Source organism: Puntigrus tetrazona, chromosome 11, assembly GCF_018831695.1.
Source record: "Puntigrus tetrazona isolate hp1 chromosome 11, ASM1883169v1, whole genome shotgun sequence".
NCBI lineage: Eukaryota > Metazoa > Chordata > Actinopteri > Cypriniformes > Cyprinidae > Puntigrus > Puntigrus tetrazona.
The window spans coordinates 22,886,956-22,906,218 of NC_056709.1; the positions used below are offsets into that span (position 1 = coordinate 22,886,956).

General features: G+C 35.6%; 2 protein-coding genes across 5 annotated transcripts; one reads left to right on the forward strand and one right to left on the reverse strand.

Moving 5' to 3' along the window:
- Positions 1 to 104: 104 nt before the first annotated feature.
- Positions 105 to 5,581, reverse strand: plekha3 (pleckstrin homology domain containing, family A (phosphoinositide binding specific) member 3). The gene is made up of 8 exons (XM_043252829.1): positions 5,216 to 5,581; positions 4,731 to 4,847; positions 4,491 to 4,646; positions 3,623 to 3,759; positions 3,322 to 3,492; positions 1,400 to 1,443; positions 1,187 to 1,296; positions 105 to 975 (listed from the first exon to the last, which is right to left on the reverse strand). The coding sequence occupies exons 1-8, from the start codon at positions 5,253 to 5,255 to the stop codon at positions 854 to 856; spliced, it is 897 nt and encodes a 298-aa protein (XP_043108764.1). The 5' UTR covers positions 5,256 to 5,581; the 3' UTR covers positions 105 to 853.
- Positions 5,582 to 6,492: 911 nt separating this feature from the next.
- rpgrb (retinitis pigmentosa GTPase regulator b) lies at positions 6,493 to 19,236 on the forward strand. Of its 4 annotated transcripts, XM_043251966.1 has the most exons (17): positions 6,493 to 6,602; positions 7,243 to 7,368; positions 7,452 to 7,544; positions 8,252 to 8,314; positions 9,043 to 9,201; positions 9,333 to 9,482; positions 10,252 to 10,410; positions 10,498 to 10,656; positions 10,766 to 10,890; positions 11,703 to 11,894; positions 11,988 to 12,135; positions 12,526 to 12,623; positions 13,599 to 13,658; positions 17,590 to 17,799; positions 17,926 to 17,974; positions 18,419 to 18,516; positions 18,619 to 19,236. In XM_043251966.1, the coding sequence occupies exons 1-17, from the start codon at positions 6,572 to 6,574 to the stop codon at positions 18,796 to 18,798; spliced, it is 2,100 nt and encodes a 699-aa protein (XP_043107901.1). In that variant the 5' UTR covers positions 6,493 to 6,571; the 3' UTR covers positions 18,799 to 19,236. The 4 variants fall into 4 exon arrangements, with proteins under 4 accessions (XP_043107901.1, XP_043107898.1, XP_043107899.1 ...); XM_043251963.1 differs by lacking the exons at positions 17,926 to 17,974; positions 18,419 to 18,516; positions 18,619 to 19,236 and having other exon boundaries at positions 13,915 to 17,601; XM_043251964.1 differs by lacking the exons at positions 17,926 to 17,974; positions 18,419 to 18,516; positions 18,619 to 19,236 and having other exon boundaries at positions 10,501 to 10,656; positions 13,915 to 17,601.
- The last annotated feature ends 27 nt before the right edge of the window (positions 19,237 to 19,263 follow it).

Below are 19,263 nucleotides of genomic sequence, written 5' to 3' on the forward strand. Positions count from 1 at the left end.
AGTCACATACAAAAATAAATATGCAAATGTGTTGTGCATCATACATTAGTAAACAACACTGAATGCCCAGCAAGTGAAAAAAAAAAGGTCAAGTCATCATGATGTACTGCATGAAAGTGTTTCATTTGTATTATTAATTTTCTCTTTGCCTCTGTGTTCGATAAAACATAATTACAGAGATTAATATTTAAAAACACCCTCATACTTATGAAACCTACTTAGATTTTTTGGAGATAACAGAAATAATTATCTTGCTATAGCATTTTAATAATTTTTTCCAAACATTACAATAATTAAAGGATCGAATTCCCCCATGCGAAGAATTAAGGCAAAAAACTATTTTGGGAGAAAGTTCTAGTGACATACAAAAATAAATAAATGTATTTTGCAGCATAAACTAATGAACAACATTGCATGCCGAGTGAATAAAAAAACCAAACTGTCAAAGTTAATGTCAGCACGTATGCACAACCCCTTGGCACGGCAACAAAAACCTTTTTATCAAGGTTCCCATTTAACAAAGGCAACTGCACAACACGTTAGAAATCCAGTACAAACATCTTCAACTCTTCACTGAAGGGATACAGCAATAATTATTTATGACAAAAAAGGAAAAACATCTCAGCATCAAGGCAAACGAATATCTTAAAATACCTGGAAGAGTATAAACATTCAAATCAGACTACTGTTTTCTTCATAATCTGTTTTTATAAAGTGCCTCCGAATTGTTCTTCATCAGGAAATAAAACAATACTTGTAAAATCCGTCTACTGTGTATAACGCTGCAATCTTTGACTGCATAGCAGTACGAGTTTTCCTTTTATTCCCCATCTCATAAGCTCTCTCGCGTGCTTCAGAGTGAAAGGTCAGATTCCGGAGTGTCAGTTTCCGACAGGAACTTTGTGCTCATTCCAACCTCTTCTGGGATACTTGGAGTAGAGTCACCGTTAATGTTGGCTCTGTGGAACATCAAGCCTGTGAAAAAACACGAGAGGCACGGGGGGGGTCACTTTTGCATTTTTAGGGCCATAGCAGTATTCATTCAAGATTCAGTGACTGCACCAGCAACAGCGTCTGGTGCAAACAAAGTATTTGGGTGACTCAGGAATTGAATTTGATCCGTGTGTGGGCACAGCGTCAGATACGAGTGTGTGTGTGTGTGTGTGTGTGTGTGTGTGTGACTCACGCTCCGTCTCCTCGGCCCCTCTGTCGCTGTGAGCTTCAGTATCTGAGCATGTCCGTGTCCGCCTCTGGGAGGACTTCTGTAACGCCATGCTCTCTTTTGGCAAACTTGACCTTGAAGGAAAACAGTACTTGTATTTATAGGCACTCGAAAAAGAACAGCATAAGCTGTCTGGACCAAAACAAGAAGTCTGTGTGTTGTGTAAACATTGTGTACCTTTCATAATTGTAGGTGCCAGGATGGCTGATTGAGCGCTTCATCTATTCAATAAGCCAGAAAGAAAGAGAGAGAGAGAGAGAGAGAGAGAGAGAGAGAGAGAGAGAGAGAGAGAGAGAGAGAGAGAGAGAGAGAGAGAGAGAGAGAGAGAGAGAGAGATTTACATTGAATAATCAAGTGCCAGACCAGTGGGGAGTTATTGTTAAAGGAAATGTAAAAATCTTTAACATTATTATTTGGTAATAACAAAAAGGTTCATTAGTTAACAACATTAGACACCATAAACTTAGAAAGAACAATACTTCTACAGCACTTATTAATCTTAATGCTAATTTCAGCAGCTACTAATGCATTATTAAAGATGTCATATGAAGAACATTATTTTGTGTATTTGGTGTTTATGCAGTTTCCATTTAAAAAAAAACAAAAAAACACACATTTTCCACATTGTTATTGTTTTTCCTCTAAGCCCCTCCTTCCTAAAAAAAGGTTGATTTGTACAAAGGTCAAGGTGTGCTCTGATTGGACAGCATGTGGCAGAAATTTTAAGTCCCTTTCCATAACGTGATGCCGTGTCCTGGCGCTATGTCACAAAAACAATAAAAGCCATTGCAAATTAGGCATTTGTTGCGTTCAAATTGATCAAATCCTGCTCAAAATGAACGTTTGAATAGCAAACAGCAGATTCTTTTAATAAGAAAATGTAATTTACTTAAAGTTTGTGAGTCAGAAGCACCAGACTGTCCTTGCAGAGCTGGAACTGCTCCGCTTTATAGTCTCTATAGTCTTAAATGCGCTGAACATGCTCTAATATTGTGTTGAACTGTTCTGGTAAACATAGCCTAACCGCTGATTTCCAGTGGTGTCCTCTTTTGGGAACACAAAGTAGTTTCACTTTCAAAACACAGCGTTTCGAGAACATGGCGCCAGCAGCAACAACACTACAACCAGAATAATAGTTCTGCATTCTTCCTTTGCGTTGTCTTAGTACTTTTAATCACTCCTTGTTTTTATTGTTGTGAATGACCGTTTCACTTCCTTCTACGTGAAGCACTCTGAATTACCACTGTGTATGAAACGTGCTGTATTAATAAACTTGCCTTTACAACTTTAGGGATCTTACCTGAGCAGAATCTCCAAAGAGAAAGGAAAGTTAGAAATCGCATCATATGACATCTTTAAAAATCACGGGTTGTGTTTGTTAACCTTAGTTAATTCACTGTCAACTAACACGAATAAACAACAAACTCATGAACTGACATTGATAAAGAGGAATAAATAATGTAATAAATGTATTGTTCATGTCATGTCTGTTGATGTTAGTTAATACATTAACACCTTATTGTAAAGTGTGACCAATTATTGTTTTGTTAAACTACAGCTAAAATAAAATATTGGAAAGATATTAGAAACATTGCCTCGGCAATTCAATGAAATAAATTCATTTTAAGGTTAAGCACAATTACTAAAATTCAGATGAAAGCTGTAAAAACTGAATTAAACAATAATATATTTATATGATATATAACGTAAGTGAGTGAGCGAAGAATATGTCCAAGTCATATTTCTCAACAAAATCATAAAATAAACAACACTACATTCTACATGAAGGAAGTTTTCATTACTGCGATATAAAAAAAAATACCATTATTAAAATAATGTGAAAAAATAGATCATCAGAATTTGAGGGTGAATGCGCTCAATTATCTGATTAATTAATTTAAAATGTCTTGAAAATAACGCACAGTGTAAAGAGTCGAAAACAAGCTATATATAATTTATGTTAAATATTTTGGGGCCAAACATGACTTGGGCACGTTTTTCAAAATTCACCTAAATAGCTTGCCATAAAAAAAACGGATAGAAATAGGAAGTATTGGTAAAAACAGAAAACTGCATGTGATTTATGCTTGTGTCTTTACCCGAGACATTTGGACGGGAGAGGGGGACACGGGGGACATGATGGAATCAGACGGACTGGACTGCAACATATCAGTCTTAAACTTGGAATTAGCGATTTTCATACATTCTTCCAGTGTTTTGATGAAGGTTTCACAGGTGGCACTCAGTAATGAGGACGCCTCGTTCCTCGTCTGGGAAAAACAGAAAAAACAACTATTTAGTTTAAGAGAGTTCATTATTGTGATGATTTTTTTTTAATATCGCACCCACCCAGCTGCAATAACTGCAATGATTGCTGTGGTTTGAATGAAAAGAGCTGACCTCAGTGCTGGCCACCGGCGACTCCGCTTCCTGTTCCACTGACTCCTGAATAGTGTGCACTTGCTGCATTAGTAAGTCACAGTACAGGCGCAGCTCTGACATCTTGGTTTTCAGGGATTCTGTGGTTTCTGTTAACTCTGCAAAACCCATTTGGAAAAAAAATGCAACTGTTAATGGGCCTCGATATTGCTTAGTAGTCAAGATTACTGATGAGCACGTAGGAAAAATGAATTCAGTACATGAATTTTGTCTCTGAATGTGTGCGCATATATATATATATATATATATATACACACACACACACACACACACTTCTTATTAATGCATCTAGGTACATACGCCCACCCTCATGTTGTTCCAAATCCATAAGACCTTATATATAAAATATTTTTATAATTTCAAGAGCTGTCTGACCTTGCACAGACAGACTGATATGTTTAAGGTCCAGAAAGGCAATAAGTGCATCATTGAAATAGTGAGTGGTTCAAGTAGTTTCAACTTAATTGTATGAACATATTTTTTATGCACAAAGTAAATAAATAAATAAAATGAATAAATGACTTTATACGAGACATGCATTCAAGATAATACCACAACACGTACACGTGCATTCCTCTATGTTCCTTTTTGTTAGTAACGATTACTGTTATCAATATAAATAATATTACTAATAATCATTGCTGTTTATTACTATAATTAAAATAAAAATCGCAATAATAAAATAGAGTAATTGCATTTTATTATAAATAACATTCCAAAAAAATGATATATATATAGATCTTGTGCTATGACAAAAAGGCAAAAGAGCATAATAAAAAATAATTAAAAAAGGATATGAACAGTGAACAAATTGTTAACAGAAGCCCACCCCTCTCTTTTTTGGTTCTAGTGTCAATGAGTCCAGCTTTGGAGCTTCCCAGAGCCACCAGCCACTTCTGCCTCTCCGCTGCATTCACCGCCTTCACGTAAAAATGCTGCTCTCCTGGTATGATCAGCTCCAGGCGCGTGTTGTCAGTTGGGTGAACTGGAGTGAACACGGGGGAAGTCAGAAATGACCATTTTATTTTGTCGCAAGGACGGACGGAAAGAAGATTTTCTCAAATCTCACCTTTAATTTCACACACTGACATCTTAATACTGCCTTTGCTACCTTTGCATACGTCATCTTGTGAATCATAGTAAGAAATAATGCCATTGTCCAGCACAAACCATCTTGGCTGCCATCCTGTCATAAAAAAAACTGAGTATTATCAGACAGCAAAACGCCTCCAGCATGCAACTGCACCTTCTGAACTTTAAGTATCTTAACATCACATGACACGACGGGAAGTTTGACATATGACGTACAAGCTAATATATATATATATATATATATATATATATATATATATATATATATATATATATATATATATATATACACATCATTCTGAAAGCATATTTTAGAAAAGAAGCAACACAACAGGCAACAGAACAGAGAACAACAAAGTTGCATACATCAGCTGAGTATATACAGACATCAAGAGACAGATCTTGTGTCTGTCTGCAGCTCGAGTGTATACATGTCAGTTTGTCATTGCCATTCGCTCTTACCTGTCATATAGTTTGTCCATTTGTAAAGCACGCCTTCCATTATTCTCCAAGCAGAAAACCCAGTGGAAAAACACTTTAAAGCAGCTTTAACAGAGCTTGCACCAGGCAGCTGCTCGTTTGCCCCTTTTACAGGCTAATGAGCATGCTAGCATGCTCCAGGCTAACTCAAAGATCCCCAGCTACTCATAATTATGTCAAAAGAACGGGCGGATCGTAAGGACACGGAAAAACAAACATTCGCGTTCACGGTCATTTCTGTGGAGACGGCGCGCTGCTCATGCTGGGAGATTCTGCTAAAGGAAGACGGCGCAAGATTAGGGATGAGATCACTGTTTACAGACTGAACCGGAAGAGGCGTTTGTTTAGAGATTCTACGCTGTCCAGCCACTCCACTCTAATACGGAAACGACAGGAAAGGCCATTTGAATGTTTTGCAAATGGTGTTATGTAAAATTATTCTTACTTTATATTTTTTAGAACTTTTTTTAATCATTAATGGTTATTATTATAAATTATAACATTGTATTATTATTATATATTATTATTATTATTATTATTATTATTATTATTATTATATTGTTGTTGTTCAATTCTAAAACATACAGAAATTTGAATTGCTGTTGTTAGTGAGTTTAAATATTGCATTATTGAACAATATAAATTATGGAATATGCAATATAAACATTTTTGATCCTTTTAAGGAATTCACTTCTGCTCCACAAGCCTGCATGTATTTGAACCAAAATCCAGCAAAAGCAGTAATATTGTGAAATACTTTTAGTAATAAAAATAACAGCTCTCTCTATTTTATTATAGTTAAAATTTTGAATTTATTCCTGTAATCAAAACTAAATAAAAATAAAGTTTCGACACTCCAGTACATGATGCTTTAAAACATTCTAATATGGTGATTTGCTGTCCAAGAGATATTTGTTATTATAATTATTATGATTATTATTATTATTCATTATTTAAAAAAATAGGATTCTTCAATTCAATTCTTCTATATATATATATATATATATATATATATATATATATATATATATATATATATATATATATATATATATATATATAGTGTGTTTTTATTTAAATACATATTTATTTATCATAGGTATACACAGACAATATTCACTTTATATACTTTATATAAAACGCGCTATATGAATAAACTTGAACAGGAAGCAATTAAATATCTTCTGAAAGTTTCAAGTAACCAGTTAAAGAAGCCGACGAGTAACACGTGACACTTTAACGCGGAAGAACATGCGAAGCGGGCAGTTTCTGTCATGTGAGAAACTTCTTTGTCACACTTCCTAGAGCCCAGCGTAAATAAGCTGATTAGTCGGGGAGATGGCTGGAGAAACAGAAGATGAGATCCCTGGTAAATATTATATGTTGCATCAGTGATTAAAAGTGTAAACTGGTTTGTTATTTTCACTTGCGACAACTGTTATTCTTTAACAGTATTGGTTGTTTCTGATTAGCCTACAGGCTATATAACGGTGCCAAGTTGTACAGTGGGAACGAAAGATGTACTGTTTTTAACACGCCATAACTGCTTCTATGACCTGCTAATACTGTATTTATCATGGTTTTTAACTGTAAATGGTAAATGTGTTTAGTATTTTAATCACTGAACACTCCCGCTCTTTCATTGACGCCTGTGGGTACCTGTCGCCAAGGCAACCACGCCATGTGGTCACGCCTCTCTCGCTCTCTCTCTCTCTCTCTCTCTCTCTCTCTCTCTCTCTCTCTCTCTCTCTCTCTCTCTCTCTCTCCTGTGAAGTAAACAATTCATTTTAACCATATGAATGTGTGTAGACACATAGAATCAGAAACTTTAACTAAAAATCATACAAATTATTACTTGTTTACAACGCAATACGGCGTAATACTGTATGCTTTCTGTATGTTTTTTGATAACAACAGTAATCTGAATAATCAGCACAGAGCTGAAACACCAAGATGGCCACATTAAACATTAAACATGCATTGGGTGCATTGATCTCTTTTTATTTTAGAATCCGGAGCCGTCTTCACTTTTGGAAAGAGTAAATTCGCAGATAATGCCCCTAGTAAATTCTGGTTAAAAAATGACGTACCTTTGAGAATTGCCTGTGGAGATGAGCACACAGCTCTGGTGACAGGTACGATTTATGATATAGTGGCGGATACTGTCGTATTCCTTCATTTTGTGCGTTAATCCTATCACTATTCCTAATTTGTTTAGAAAATGGGAAGCTGTTTATGTTTGGCAGCAATAACTGGGGACAGCTGGGCCTCGGAACAAAAACCACAGTGAATAAACCAACTTGTGTGAAAGGTAGGACAGACCGTCAATCAAACAGAGAGCCGTACTGAGTGTTTTCTGCCATCCACAGCTGATAAATCACTTAAGCAAACACGTTTCCCATGCTGTCAGTCACATTTAGCTGTTTGTCAGATAATAGTGGTGAGTGATTTTGAACTATGCAGCAATAATATATGGTTTGACACACACATGCATGTTGGGAAGTAGCTGTAAAAATGAGATCTTTTCAAGACAAAGCCATAGGCTAATAGCTTAATCTCAGTCTGGAGGGGTCCATAATCTGCATTAATCTGGAAAGCAGAAGGGAGAAGTACAATTTTTCTGTATTCGAGCAAAGCATCTTGTTAAAAATAAATAAATGTAAAACAAAAATACACACACGTATACATGCATACATACTATATACTATATATATATATATATATATATATATATATATATATATATATATATATATATATATATATATATATATATATATATATATATATATGTGTGTTTGTGTGTATAAATGTATTTTTATTTATTTATTAGTTTGTGTAAATGTGTTTAGCAAGAATAAATTGCATTCATCATGTTTCTAAAATGCAGTATATATATATATATATATATATATATATATATATATATATATATATATATATATATATATATATATATATATATATATACACATACACACACACCCACACAAATGAGTATATTTGTTTTTTTTAAAGCCCTGAAATCAGAGCGGGTGAAGCTTGCAGCCTGTGGAAGAACTCACACACTTGTTTATACATGTAAGTTTTATGCAAACATGATAGAATAGTTGCTTTATGCTTTTGAGTGGCTTTTTTTCCATCCTAATTATTTACATATTAATTACATATTTGCATACTTATTTATTTACTTATTCTATTAGTCGAGCCAGAAGACGTTGACATGGAAAACCAAGGCGAACCACTGAAATAAACAGAGCAGTGTTTTGAAAAGGCCACGGGGCAACATAAGCGAACTCTCTGGGAATTAACAAGAGAGTTTTTAGAAAATCTTTTTTAATGTGGAAAAAATTACACACATTGCCTTTAAAAAGAAAACAAAAGTATGTTTCGAATTATTTTTTACAATGGTTAATACCACCATTTAAAGTCTGGACTCTTTTATTTAAAAATTAATGTTGTGATAAATTATTATTACATAATAAAATAACCGTTTTCTGTTGTAATATGTTCTTGTGATATCATGTTGAATTACAATTAAGAAACAATTAATATTATTATCAGCATTGATGTCCCCTTTTTGTGATACTTTTTTACAGAAATATTTGATTAATAGAACGGTTAAAGCACCAGCATTTTTTGCAATAGAATTATTATGTAAAATTATTAATATTTGTCGATTTTGATCAATTTAATGCTGAATAAAAATTATTATAATTTTTTTTTTATTATCTTTTTCTGACACCAATTTTTTTTAAAGTGCTAAATACCTGCACATTTATCGATTAACCCTTACCTAACATGAGCAGCCCGAGGGAACCTGTATGCCTCTGGAGGGAATAATGAAGGACAGCTCGGCCTCAGTGACTGTGAGGACAGAACTTCCTTCCACCTGGTGGACTTCTTCAGCAAACACGGGCCGGTCAAAATGCTTGCAGCTGGTTCCAATACATCTGCTGCCCTGACACGTAAGAGTTCGGTTGCATCTTCCATACAGGAACAGTGCCTGTTGCCAAAAACACGTGGGGGTAATACGGCATGCGAAAGATGCAGCGGCAAATATTAACAGTAACGTAACAATTTCTCTGTGTCATCTCAGAGGATGGCAGGCTCTATATGTGGGGAGATAACTCAGAGGGCCAGATTGGACTGGGGAAGGAGAGTAACGCACTGACTCCTCGGGAGCTTTCTGTGGGAAAACGAGTGTCCTGGGTGTCCTGTGGATATTATCATTCTGCCTTTATCACCGGTACGTGGACCGCTGCTGCCTCATGTTAGCTGCAAACCTTATAATGTTTATGCTTAACATTTACAAGTTGTATTTAATGTTTTATTGTATTTAAATCAGTGATGTCAATAATTGATAACTAATTACACATTTTTCTGTGATTAATCACCATTAATTACATATTAGTATATTTATATTGTCATGATTTCACATTGAATCTCTAAATAATGGAGAAATCTTTTTAGCTTTTAGTGCTCCTGATGATGTCTAAAGGCATTTTCCTCAATTTCAGTCATTAATTTTAGCCATTTGTATTTTAGCCATTATTTTTATTTATTATATCTTCATATTAATTTTTAAATAGTATTTGTATGATATACTGTAAGTAAATATAAATTCTAAAATAATATTAAAATGTTCATATATGTTTAATAAGTTTTACTCTAAACGTTATCTCTTATTTTAGTGAATTATGATATACCAGTTACAATATATAATAAATCTAAATATTATTAAAACATTTATTAAATCAATATTTTAAATCCAAATTAATATTTTTTTATGAGCAATATTTGATATACTTGAATGTAGCTGGGTGATTTAAGAATCGTACGTTTCATTGTAATGTCTGCATAAGATTTAAAATTTCCACTTTTTGCACTATTCATTATGACCTTCCTACCTCCTCTTCAGCTCAGTATGGCTGCACTGAATTCATAAAATGTTCATGATTTGACCTTCTACAAAGGCTGGCTCGTTGCTAGGTGATGCTTGTTTCTTCTTTTTGCAGTGGATGGGGCCTTGTTCACATTTGGAGAAAAGGACAGTGGGAAGCTGGGCTTGTCCACAGAGAAGCTGGCCAATCATAAAGTGCCTCAACAGGTGACCGGCATCTCTGATAAAGTGGTACAGGTATCCTGTGGAGGAGGGCACACAGTGGCGCTTACGGGTAGTCGAACGTATTTTGCTTTGTTGTCTTGTCTTTCTTTCTTTCTTTCTTTCTTTGTGAAGACTGAATGCTTTACGTGTCTGGTAGCAGAGCAAGATGTGTATTCGTTCGGCCTGGGTCAGTTTGGACAGCTCGGTCACGGGACATTCATATTTGAGTCACGTTTACCCAGAGTGGTTGAACATTTCAGGAGGGGGAGAGTTAAACATGTGGAGTGTGGAGAGAACCATACAGCGCTGATTACTGGTAAAACATGTTATCAGTCTTTATGTACTGTAATACATTTGATATAATTTCTTGTAAAACATTTATGCCAGTTCTGCTTGTCTATATAAATCTGACATGCTGATTGCAGACAGTGGACTTTTGTACACCTTTGGTGATGGTCGACATGGAAAGCTGGGGCTTGGAGAAGAGAACTTCACCAACCAGTTCAAACCAACCCTGTGTCCAAGATTCCTAGACTATCATGTACATTCTGTACGTATCGCTGCCTATCTACCCATTATAATACAATATACATTTAATTTCTTTCAGATATATACTGTACATTTTCTGCTTTAAAACCTCATGAAATGGTTAGGCAATCTGCGTAACCTTGGCTTATTAACAAGAAGTATTTTTTTGCCTTTTGCTTTAATACTTTTATTGAATTTGTCATACATTTCTCAAAAATAAGATTTTAATTTACTGTGCAGACTTGCATAAATATTTTGATCCATTTATCACATTGAGTTGAGAAATATTAAAAAAGGTTTTAAATTATTATTTTTAAAATGAAATTCAAACTTTCACACAGCAGGGACACATTGATTTAATAAAAGAATTAACAATTTCTTATTGAATTTCTTATAATTTTTTTTTTACTAGTGCTGTTCTTTTGAACTTTCTGTTCTAAGGTGTACAGTCATTTTCAGTGCTACTTTTTAAAAACTAATAAGAATAAGAAATGTTATGCAAGCATCAAATATGCTATTGTGATATCTGAGAGATTGTCATCATAGGAATAAATTACATTTTAATATATTTTAAAATATTAAATTCTTATTTTGTTATTATATTTTTACAATATTACAGTTTGTACTGTATTTTTGATCAAATAAATACAACCTTGTTGAAGATAAGAGACCTCTTATCCTCAACAAAAACATTTAAAAACATTTTAAAAATCTTACTTTCCCCAAACTTTTGAATGGAAATGTAAATGTGTTTTGTTGTGACATGGAGATCAATATAAGCCACAGAACTCCTATTTTGAGTTCATGGCATCTGTAAAAATGTGTGTTTTTCAGGTTACTTGTGGTGGGTGTCACATGCTTGTTTTGGCAAAGCCCAGGCCTGAAGGCTCGGAGGAATTGATTCTGGAGGAGGATGATGTGACAGAAGACTACTTGGAGAAATCCTATACTGAGTTACTGGGGGACACGCAAAGTCAGAACACCTTACACAGGAGTCTCTCGGCTCGGGTCAGGCGCAGAGAACGGGTGGGTAGATCCTGATAGATCAAAAATAGTTTAATTATAAATTAAAGTAGTGGCATTCTATTTTAAGATGAATAATAATGTTTTCTTCTACAGGAGCGTTCACCAGATCAGTTTGGACAGATGTTTCGAACACTTCCAGTCTTGGGGGGAAATCAGCTGAGTGCATCTTTATCTGTCCCCAGTCAGATCCATCAATCTCATAGTAAACAACCGGGAAAGATCCCTCTTAACAGTCTCAAAAGTAACTGCCTCTTTAAAAGAAAACAAAGTTTCATTTATTAAAAATATGCAAATGTATGTTCATTTGTACTACTATTTAAAAGTTTGGGGTTGGTATGATTAAATTATTGATATGTTTACACCTTGATAAAAATAAGAAATGTTTCCTGAGTGCCAAATCAGCATATTAAAATGGATAAGTCTGGAGTAATGAAAATATAGCAATACATTACATTTTAAAAATGCTATTTAAAATTATATACTGTAATTTAATCAATGAAACGTAAACTTTGTGAGTATTAAAGACTGCTTACAAAAACATAAAAAAAAAAGTCCTACTGACCCTTTATTTTTGAATGGTATTGTACATTATTGGATCTTGCTTAGGTTTCATGTCTTCTCTTTCAACAAGTTCCTGGAAAGAGAGAAAAGTCTCTCGATGACAGAAGCAGTGTGGAGGATAGTGAGAGTGTAAAAGACCTTGGAGAAACCACTGACTTATTAAACCTGGTAGGAGAAGCATACTATCACTTATTAAAGAATATATATATATATATATATATATATATATATATATATATATATATATATATATATATATATATACAGAAAAATAAGTAGAATCAGGCCTTTAAAGGGATAGTTATTTTTAAACAAAAATTTTGAAATTATCAGCTTGCCTCAAAGATGTAGGTGTCTTTTTTTTTTCTTCATTGGATCCAATTTTGAGATTTTTAAGTCAAACTGTTGCAGTCTGTCAGTTATATAATGGTTGGTATAGGGAACTTTCTCTATGAGAGGGGAAAAAACATGCACAAAGAACCATACCCATACCCCATAAACCATACCTCATCATAATGATACATTGATGGCCTAAGACACAAGTGGTAAAAAAAAATGCTATTTGTTTTCTCACACAAACTGCTCTTTTTGTGTCTCATGCCATCAGTGTATGGGTTTATTTTGGATTTCTCTGTGCATTTTTTCCCCTCTCATAGAGAAAGTTCCCTATACCAGTTTGACTTAAAAATCTCATAATTGGATCTAATGAAGAAAAAAAGACAACTACACCTTAGATATCCTTGGGGTAAACTGATAAACCTGATATATTAATGATTTGGTTTATTGCGATTTTTAATGAGAAATTGCTGCCGGTGTTAAACACGAGGCAAAAAAGTGTGGCACTGTAACACAGTGTTTATAAGCTTTCTAACGGGTCACAGGAAAACACTACTACAAAACTAAATGCAAATAGAATAATGATAGAGCTGCATAATCATAAATAAATAATTAGGAGGGAAAAATGAAAAGATTTTGAAAAGGAAAAAGTAAATGACACAGACTACATTAAATACAGGTTTTATTTAGTAGTTTGGGGTTGCCATTTTATGTAAAATGTGAGCTGTGTAGAAAAACTTGTTGACAACCGTTGATATAAATGACGTCAAGTTTCCAAGTCTAATGTGAAAGTTTCTTTGATTTCAGACTCATGTAATGAAGATGGACCCTAGCTACAAGACTCTAACCTTGTCTCCAATGGAAAAGGTAAGAGCTCACCTGGGTTACTGTTCAAGAAATTTGCCATTTAGATTGAGGAGCAAAAATAAAAACAAGTTTAACCATCAAAGGGCTGCACTCTTTTAGACCTCTGGTCATGTTTTCTCTCTTTTTGTTTCATTGACTTATTCTTCTCATTTGCTTTGCAGCTTTAAAGCTCATTCTGCTCTCGTTCAGCCTGCTCTGCATGTTCATTCGTTTCTCTAATACTTTCCCTCTTTTTATCCTCTGCTTCCTGGGATAGAAGAATGTTAAGCTTGTGAAAGAGCACGGTAAGGAGAAGGGGAAACCAAGAGATGACCCCGCCCTTTATAGAAAGAGAGCAGAGCTTTTAGCTCGAAAAGCTCTTCCGACTGAGTCACTTAAAAGTTCAAGTGGTAGCTCAGTAGTCGGAGACGGTCTTGGGTCAGGGACTCCTCACAAGAGCCCTAAGAGACATGGTCGGGATAAAGAAAATGTACTTTTAGCTTTGGAGGACAGAAGGCCTGCACATCACCAAGCTGCAGGAAGCAACACAAGAATGGGGACAGACATAAACAGAGCTGAATCTAAATCTTTCCAGCCTAAACACAAACAGCTGATGAAGTCAAGGAATAGAGTTACAGGAAAAGACGCTGGGAATAAAGTACAGATACTTCAGGAACATTCAGAGGTAGAGGCTGAAAGTGAGAAGGCTGTTCACAAGTCAAAAGGAAGTAAAAAAACTAACCAAGAAGGTAAAACAAAACTACTGGAAGTCAGTAGTGAATCTCAGAAGGTTATGGGAGAAGAGAAAAAAGTAAAAACTAAACCCATAATAGTTGTCGAACAATATCTTGAACAAACCAGACATAAAGACCAAGACCCAACAGGTAAGATGTCAAAAGACATTTTATCAAAAGCTCAAAAGAAGAAAGGTGAAACAAACACTGCTAAAACAGAGACCAAAGGTTTTGTCCCACAGAGCAAAAAGTTAGATTCAAAAAAGGACTCAAAAAGTAAAAAGACAGAACAAGAGGTCTCCTCTACTTCACAGCAGTCCTCTTGTCAAGAAATCTTTACAAAGAAGACTAAGAAATCAAAGGCGGAGCAAAACCCTTTGCTAGTAGAGGAGAAAAATAAGGGGTCTAGTATGGTCTCAGAAGCTGATTTCAAATCTGAATCAGAGTCAGAACAAATTAAGAAAAATCCTCTAACCAATGTGACATCATTTCTCCAGGATGTAGGAATGGGTAGTCCTGCTCGTTTACTTGGAGATACTGCAGTCAGTCAGTTCCTTTCCCTGTCTACACCACAAAAGATTCATAAACCCCTTTCAAATGAGAGAACTCTGTCTGATGTTTCGTCCCTGAGTGAGTCTTTTGAGGTTTCAGGACAAGAGGAGAAAATAGAGGCCAAGAAGACGGCCAACACCATCAATGTTAAGGCAGAACCAGAAACCTTAGACAGGGACTTGGAAAGAACCAGCACTGAGTCCAAAACTGAGGCTTATTCTGAGGTGGGAACATATAGAAGTGACGAAGAGGAATTGGAAGAGGAGGAAAGTGAGGGATCGGTGAACAGAAGGGATGAGAGTGAAGAAATAGATGACCAAGAAGAGGAAAGCGAGGGATCAGTGAACAGAAGGGATGAGAGTGAAGAAATAGATGACCAAGAAGAGGAAAGCGAGGGATCGGTGAACAGAAGGGATGAGAGTGAGGAAATAGATGACCAAGAAGAGGAAAGTGAGAGCAATACCCTAGCAAATGATGATGATTCTGAAGTTGATGTTGATACCACGATCAAAGCTTCTACTGAGGATGAGGAAAGTGAGGAAGAGGAGGAGAAAAGTAAAAGTGAGGCAATTGAGGATGTTGAGAGTGACGATGAGGAAGAGGAGAGTTGTGAAGTAGAAGATGAGGAGGAGGAAACAAGTGAGATAAGGAGAAACAGTGAAGAGAGTGGAGAAGAAGAGGGTGATAGCAAAACGAGTGAGGAGGAAGAAGAAGAGGAGGAAAGTGGTGAAGAATCAGAGAGCAGAAGAGATAGATCAGAGGAAGAGTCAGATGAAGAAGACGAGGATGAGTCGGAGGAGAAAGATAGTAAGAATGAGGAAGAAAGTGAAGTGGAAGGTGACAGTGAGGCAGAGGAGGATGAAGATGGTGAAAAAACTAGTGAAGAAGAGGAGGAAGATTCAGAAAAGGAAAGTGAGACTGAAGATGATGAAGATGAAGGGGAGAGTGATAATGAACCAGAGGAGGAGGAGGAGGAAAGTGAGGAAGATAAAGAGGAGAATGACGAAAGTGAGGAGAATGAAGAGAGCGAAGGAGGTCAAGAGGATGAGGAGGGTGAAAGTGATGAAGATGAAGCAATGAGTGAGAATGATGAAGAGGAAGAAGAAGAGAATGAAAATGAAGAGGAAGAAGAACAGGAGAGTAAAGAGGAAGAAAAAAGTAATGATGCGGAGGAAGAACATGAAGAAGAGGAAGCAGAGGAGGAAGAGTCTGAAGGAAGAGAGGAGACAGAAGAAGCAGAGGATGAGGAGGGAGAAGAGGAGAACAAAGAGGAAGAAGAGGAAGAGAAAAGTGATGAAGAGGAAGATAAAAGTGATGACGAAGAAGAAGAAGAAGAAGAGAAGGCCATGAGAAAACGCTATAAAGTGGCTGAATCCACCAAACCAAGGTCAAGTGTGAAAACATCTAAACAGCAGTCAAAAGCCAAAAGGAGCCGAGCAGAAAACAGTCAGTCAGATGATGAGTCGCATGAGTCTAAGCAGTTCTGGGATGATGTTCTACCTCAATACCTCAATCTAAAATAATTCAGCAACCTCAACCCCTGTCTTTTTTCCCTCTTGACTTAATGAGCTTGCTGTTTCATGTATTTGCCTTTTGTGTTCTTTCTTGCTTTTTGCTTGTCATGTTTTTTTTTCCATTATTATTCCTGCAATTTCGCCCATGCCAATCTCACTATATGTATTGCTTCACATTTTTCATTCAATTCTATTTATTTTGCTAACTTTTTTTTATAAGTATTTATATATCCAATCAATAGTGAAGAACTCATGATGTGCCTTAGGATTTATCTAATGGACAGCCATGTTCTTTTATTAACTAATGTGCTTGACGAAATGCCGCTATTAATGAATTTAAATGTTCTTTTTTTTTTCTTTGAAAATCTTAAAAATACAGAATTATGTACCAATTTTCTGCCTTATATATCAAATGCATAACAATATTAAAACGGCAGCTTGTAATCTTTTACAAAAAAGAAAAATAATTGGAAAAACTGAGCCCAAGGATTAGTCATTAGTTAGGTAGCCTTTAGTTAAAATTTTGCACTTGTTCTGTGAACTCTTTTTTTTTTTTTTTTTTCTTTGGTTACATACAATAACCAATAAAACTATTTGCATGCATTTTTATTAACACCTATGTGTTATTTATTTATTTAATTTATTTTTACTTTTTATTATAATTGTTTTTATTCTCTTTTATTTCAACAAAACACAGGAACTTTATAAAGACAAAATTCTGAGTGAATTAAATGAAGAAAACTGCTACTACGCGATTGTTTAGTGAAAGCTATCATGCAGTACCTGAGAATTTCGCAACGTAACTTATTTACAAATTAAAAATATATAAATATTGCAACTTGCAAAGCCATTGCAATCAAGCACAGAACTGAAAATCTTTCATCGGACAGGTGAGGATGCCCTCTTTATCTACTATCTCTGTAGAGGTGTTCCTCCTAAATAGATCCCTAGTCCATGCTCCTACTCACAGTACTTGTGTGTTTGTTTATATATATGTAGTTTGTTAGCTAGTTTTTAATTTTACAAAGACCACTCAACTCACACGAACCCTTTCCTGCCGTTCTAGAGCCTTTTTTCACGTTTCACAGTCGTCTGTTTAGTCACTGATCGTGTCGTTTCTCTTTTTTGCATGGCCACCATCCATTTCTCCAGCTCCGGACAGACGAGATGAATGGAAAGGTGGCAGGAGAAGATGATGAGGAAGAATATTTAGATGAAGATGACGACGATGAAGAAGAAGATGAGGAAGATGAAGAAGAAGATGAGGAAGAGCGTCCAAAGAAAAAAGAAGAGGGTGAAGAGAAGGAAGATGTTCTAAATGAGAAAAGAAAAGAGACGGAGGAACAAGAGCAGAGCATGCAGGTGCCCTGAAACCCTTCATTCATATAATTCAGACTAAGTTCAGACGAACGTAATGATTTAGCACCACATCAGTAAACAACTGCAGCTTTGGTTTGTTCGTATGATGTTCTTTTCTCACTTCTGCAGGAAAAGCAGACTATAAAAGAAGCATCTGTCCCTGATGGCCCCAAGAAAGGTCAGTGTCTTTTACTTTTCAGCATCCGTTTTTATTTTCATTTTTCTATACAGTGTCCAAGAAAACCAAAACGAGTTTAGTGGTTTTTAGTCTGTCTGTTATTTTTTAGGTCATCTGCTGTATATAGGGAAGTTTATTTTCACCACAGAATAAAAGTATAAAAAAGGGTAACTGCAACTTTTCTTCCCACAATTCTGAGATTCCGCACATCTCCCGATTATGGCCTTTGTTTCTGCATTTTCTTAAAATAGTTAAACGCAAGCTGAGAACTATAAGACGAAAATGGAGAATTTTTAATATATAATTAACTATTTCAAGGATTGTGAGATAAAATCAGGCAGTAACCATTTTATATTGTATTCTATATATCTTAACTGCAATGCATATTGATTATATAAGCAGCTATTTCTATCTTTCTCTTTTTTTGTTGTTAAAATTCTGAAGATTCTGATCCTACTACTCTTATAAAAGAGGAAACGCAATCAGAGAGGAATGGAGTTACAGAAGACAAGCCAAAGACTCTTTTTGGCTCCAGAAACAGGGTATTCAACCACTCAAACCTTTATAATATACCCAGAATCGTGCGTACCAGCTGATGTTAAATTTGTCCATTGTTTGACCTCTTTCCTACTTGGCTTTTTCAGCTTTCTCTTTTCAAGAGAGCTTCCACCAAAAGCAATCAGGCAGAGATCTCCGCATCAGGCAAACCAGCTGCTGACGGTCCCCCTCAAATCCCGGAGACCCGAGAGCCACAGGGTTCTAGCGGTGAAGCGCGGACCGCGGCATCCAGTCGATCACGTTCAGCCACCTGCAATCTGCTTTGACACCCGCTTTGACTCGGGGAAAAGGGATTCAGAATTCGCGGAATCGGCAGTTCAACAAAGCATCATCCTGCAGACCTCGCAAAATAACTAGCTTTAACAGTTTGGGACAACCATAATGGGTTTGCTTTAGTACTACATTGTAAAATGTTTTCCCTTCATATATCTGCGGAGTTTTTAGCAAAAACATTCTCAGAGTCGTTACTTGGGAGTAAATTTACCAACATGTGCAGTATATCTAGAGTTATGTATGCGTGTGTTTTTATACCTATTTATTCAAGTTTGTTGAAAGACTCAAAGCACTCATGCACTTTAAATATTATAATAATCTTGTATTGTTCAGGGTACCGTGCATACTTTTTTTCAATGGCATTTTGTAAGAATCATCTCACAACCTTTGTATTTGACTTGATACAAGTAAAGGACAACTCAAAACACTCATTTTCTTTTACTTCCTTAGTAATATAT

Excerpts from the sequence above, each read along its gene's own strand:
- rpgrb (XM_043251963.1), top strand. The coding sequence starts at position 6,572 with ATGGCTGGAGAAACAGAAGATGAGATCCCTG. Across the intron at positions 6,603-7,242 it reads AACAGAAGATGAGATCCCTG|AATCCGGAGCCGTCTTCACT; the intron begins GTAAATATTATA and ends TTTTTATTTTAG. Across the intron at positions 9,202-9,332 it reads TACATCTGCTGCCCTGACAC|AGGATGGCAGGCTCTATATG; the intron begins GTAAGAGTTCGG and ends GTGTCATCTCAG.
- plekha3 (XM_043252829.1), bottom strand. The coding sequence starts at position 5,255 with ATGGAAGGCGTGCTTTACAAATGGACAAACTATATGACAG. Across the intron at positions 3,760-4,490 it reads TAGAACCAAAAAAGAGAGGG|AGTTAACAGAAACCACAGAA; the intron begins GTGGGCTTCTGT and ends TGGGTTTTGCAG. Across the intron at positions 3,493-3,622 it reads CGCCGGTGGCCAGCACTGAG|ACGAGGAACGAGGCGTCCTC; the intron begins GTCAGCTCTTTT and ends TGTTTTTCCCAG.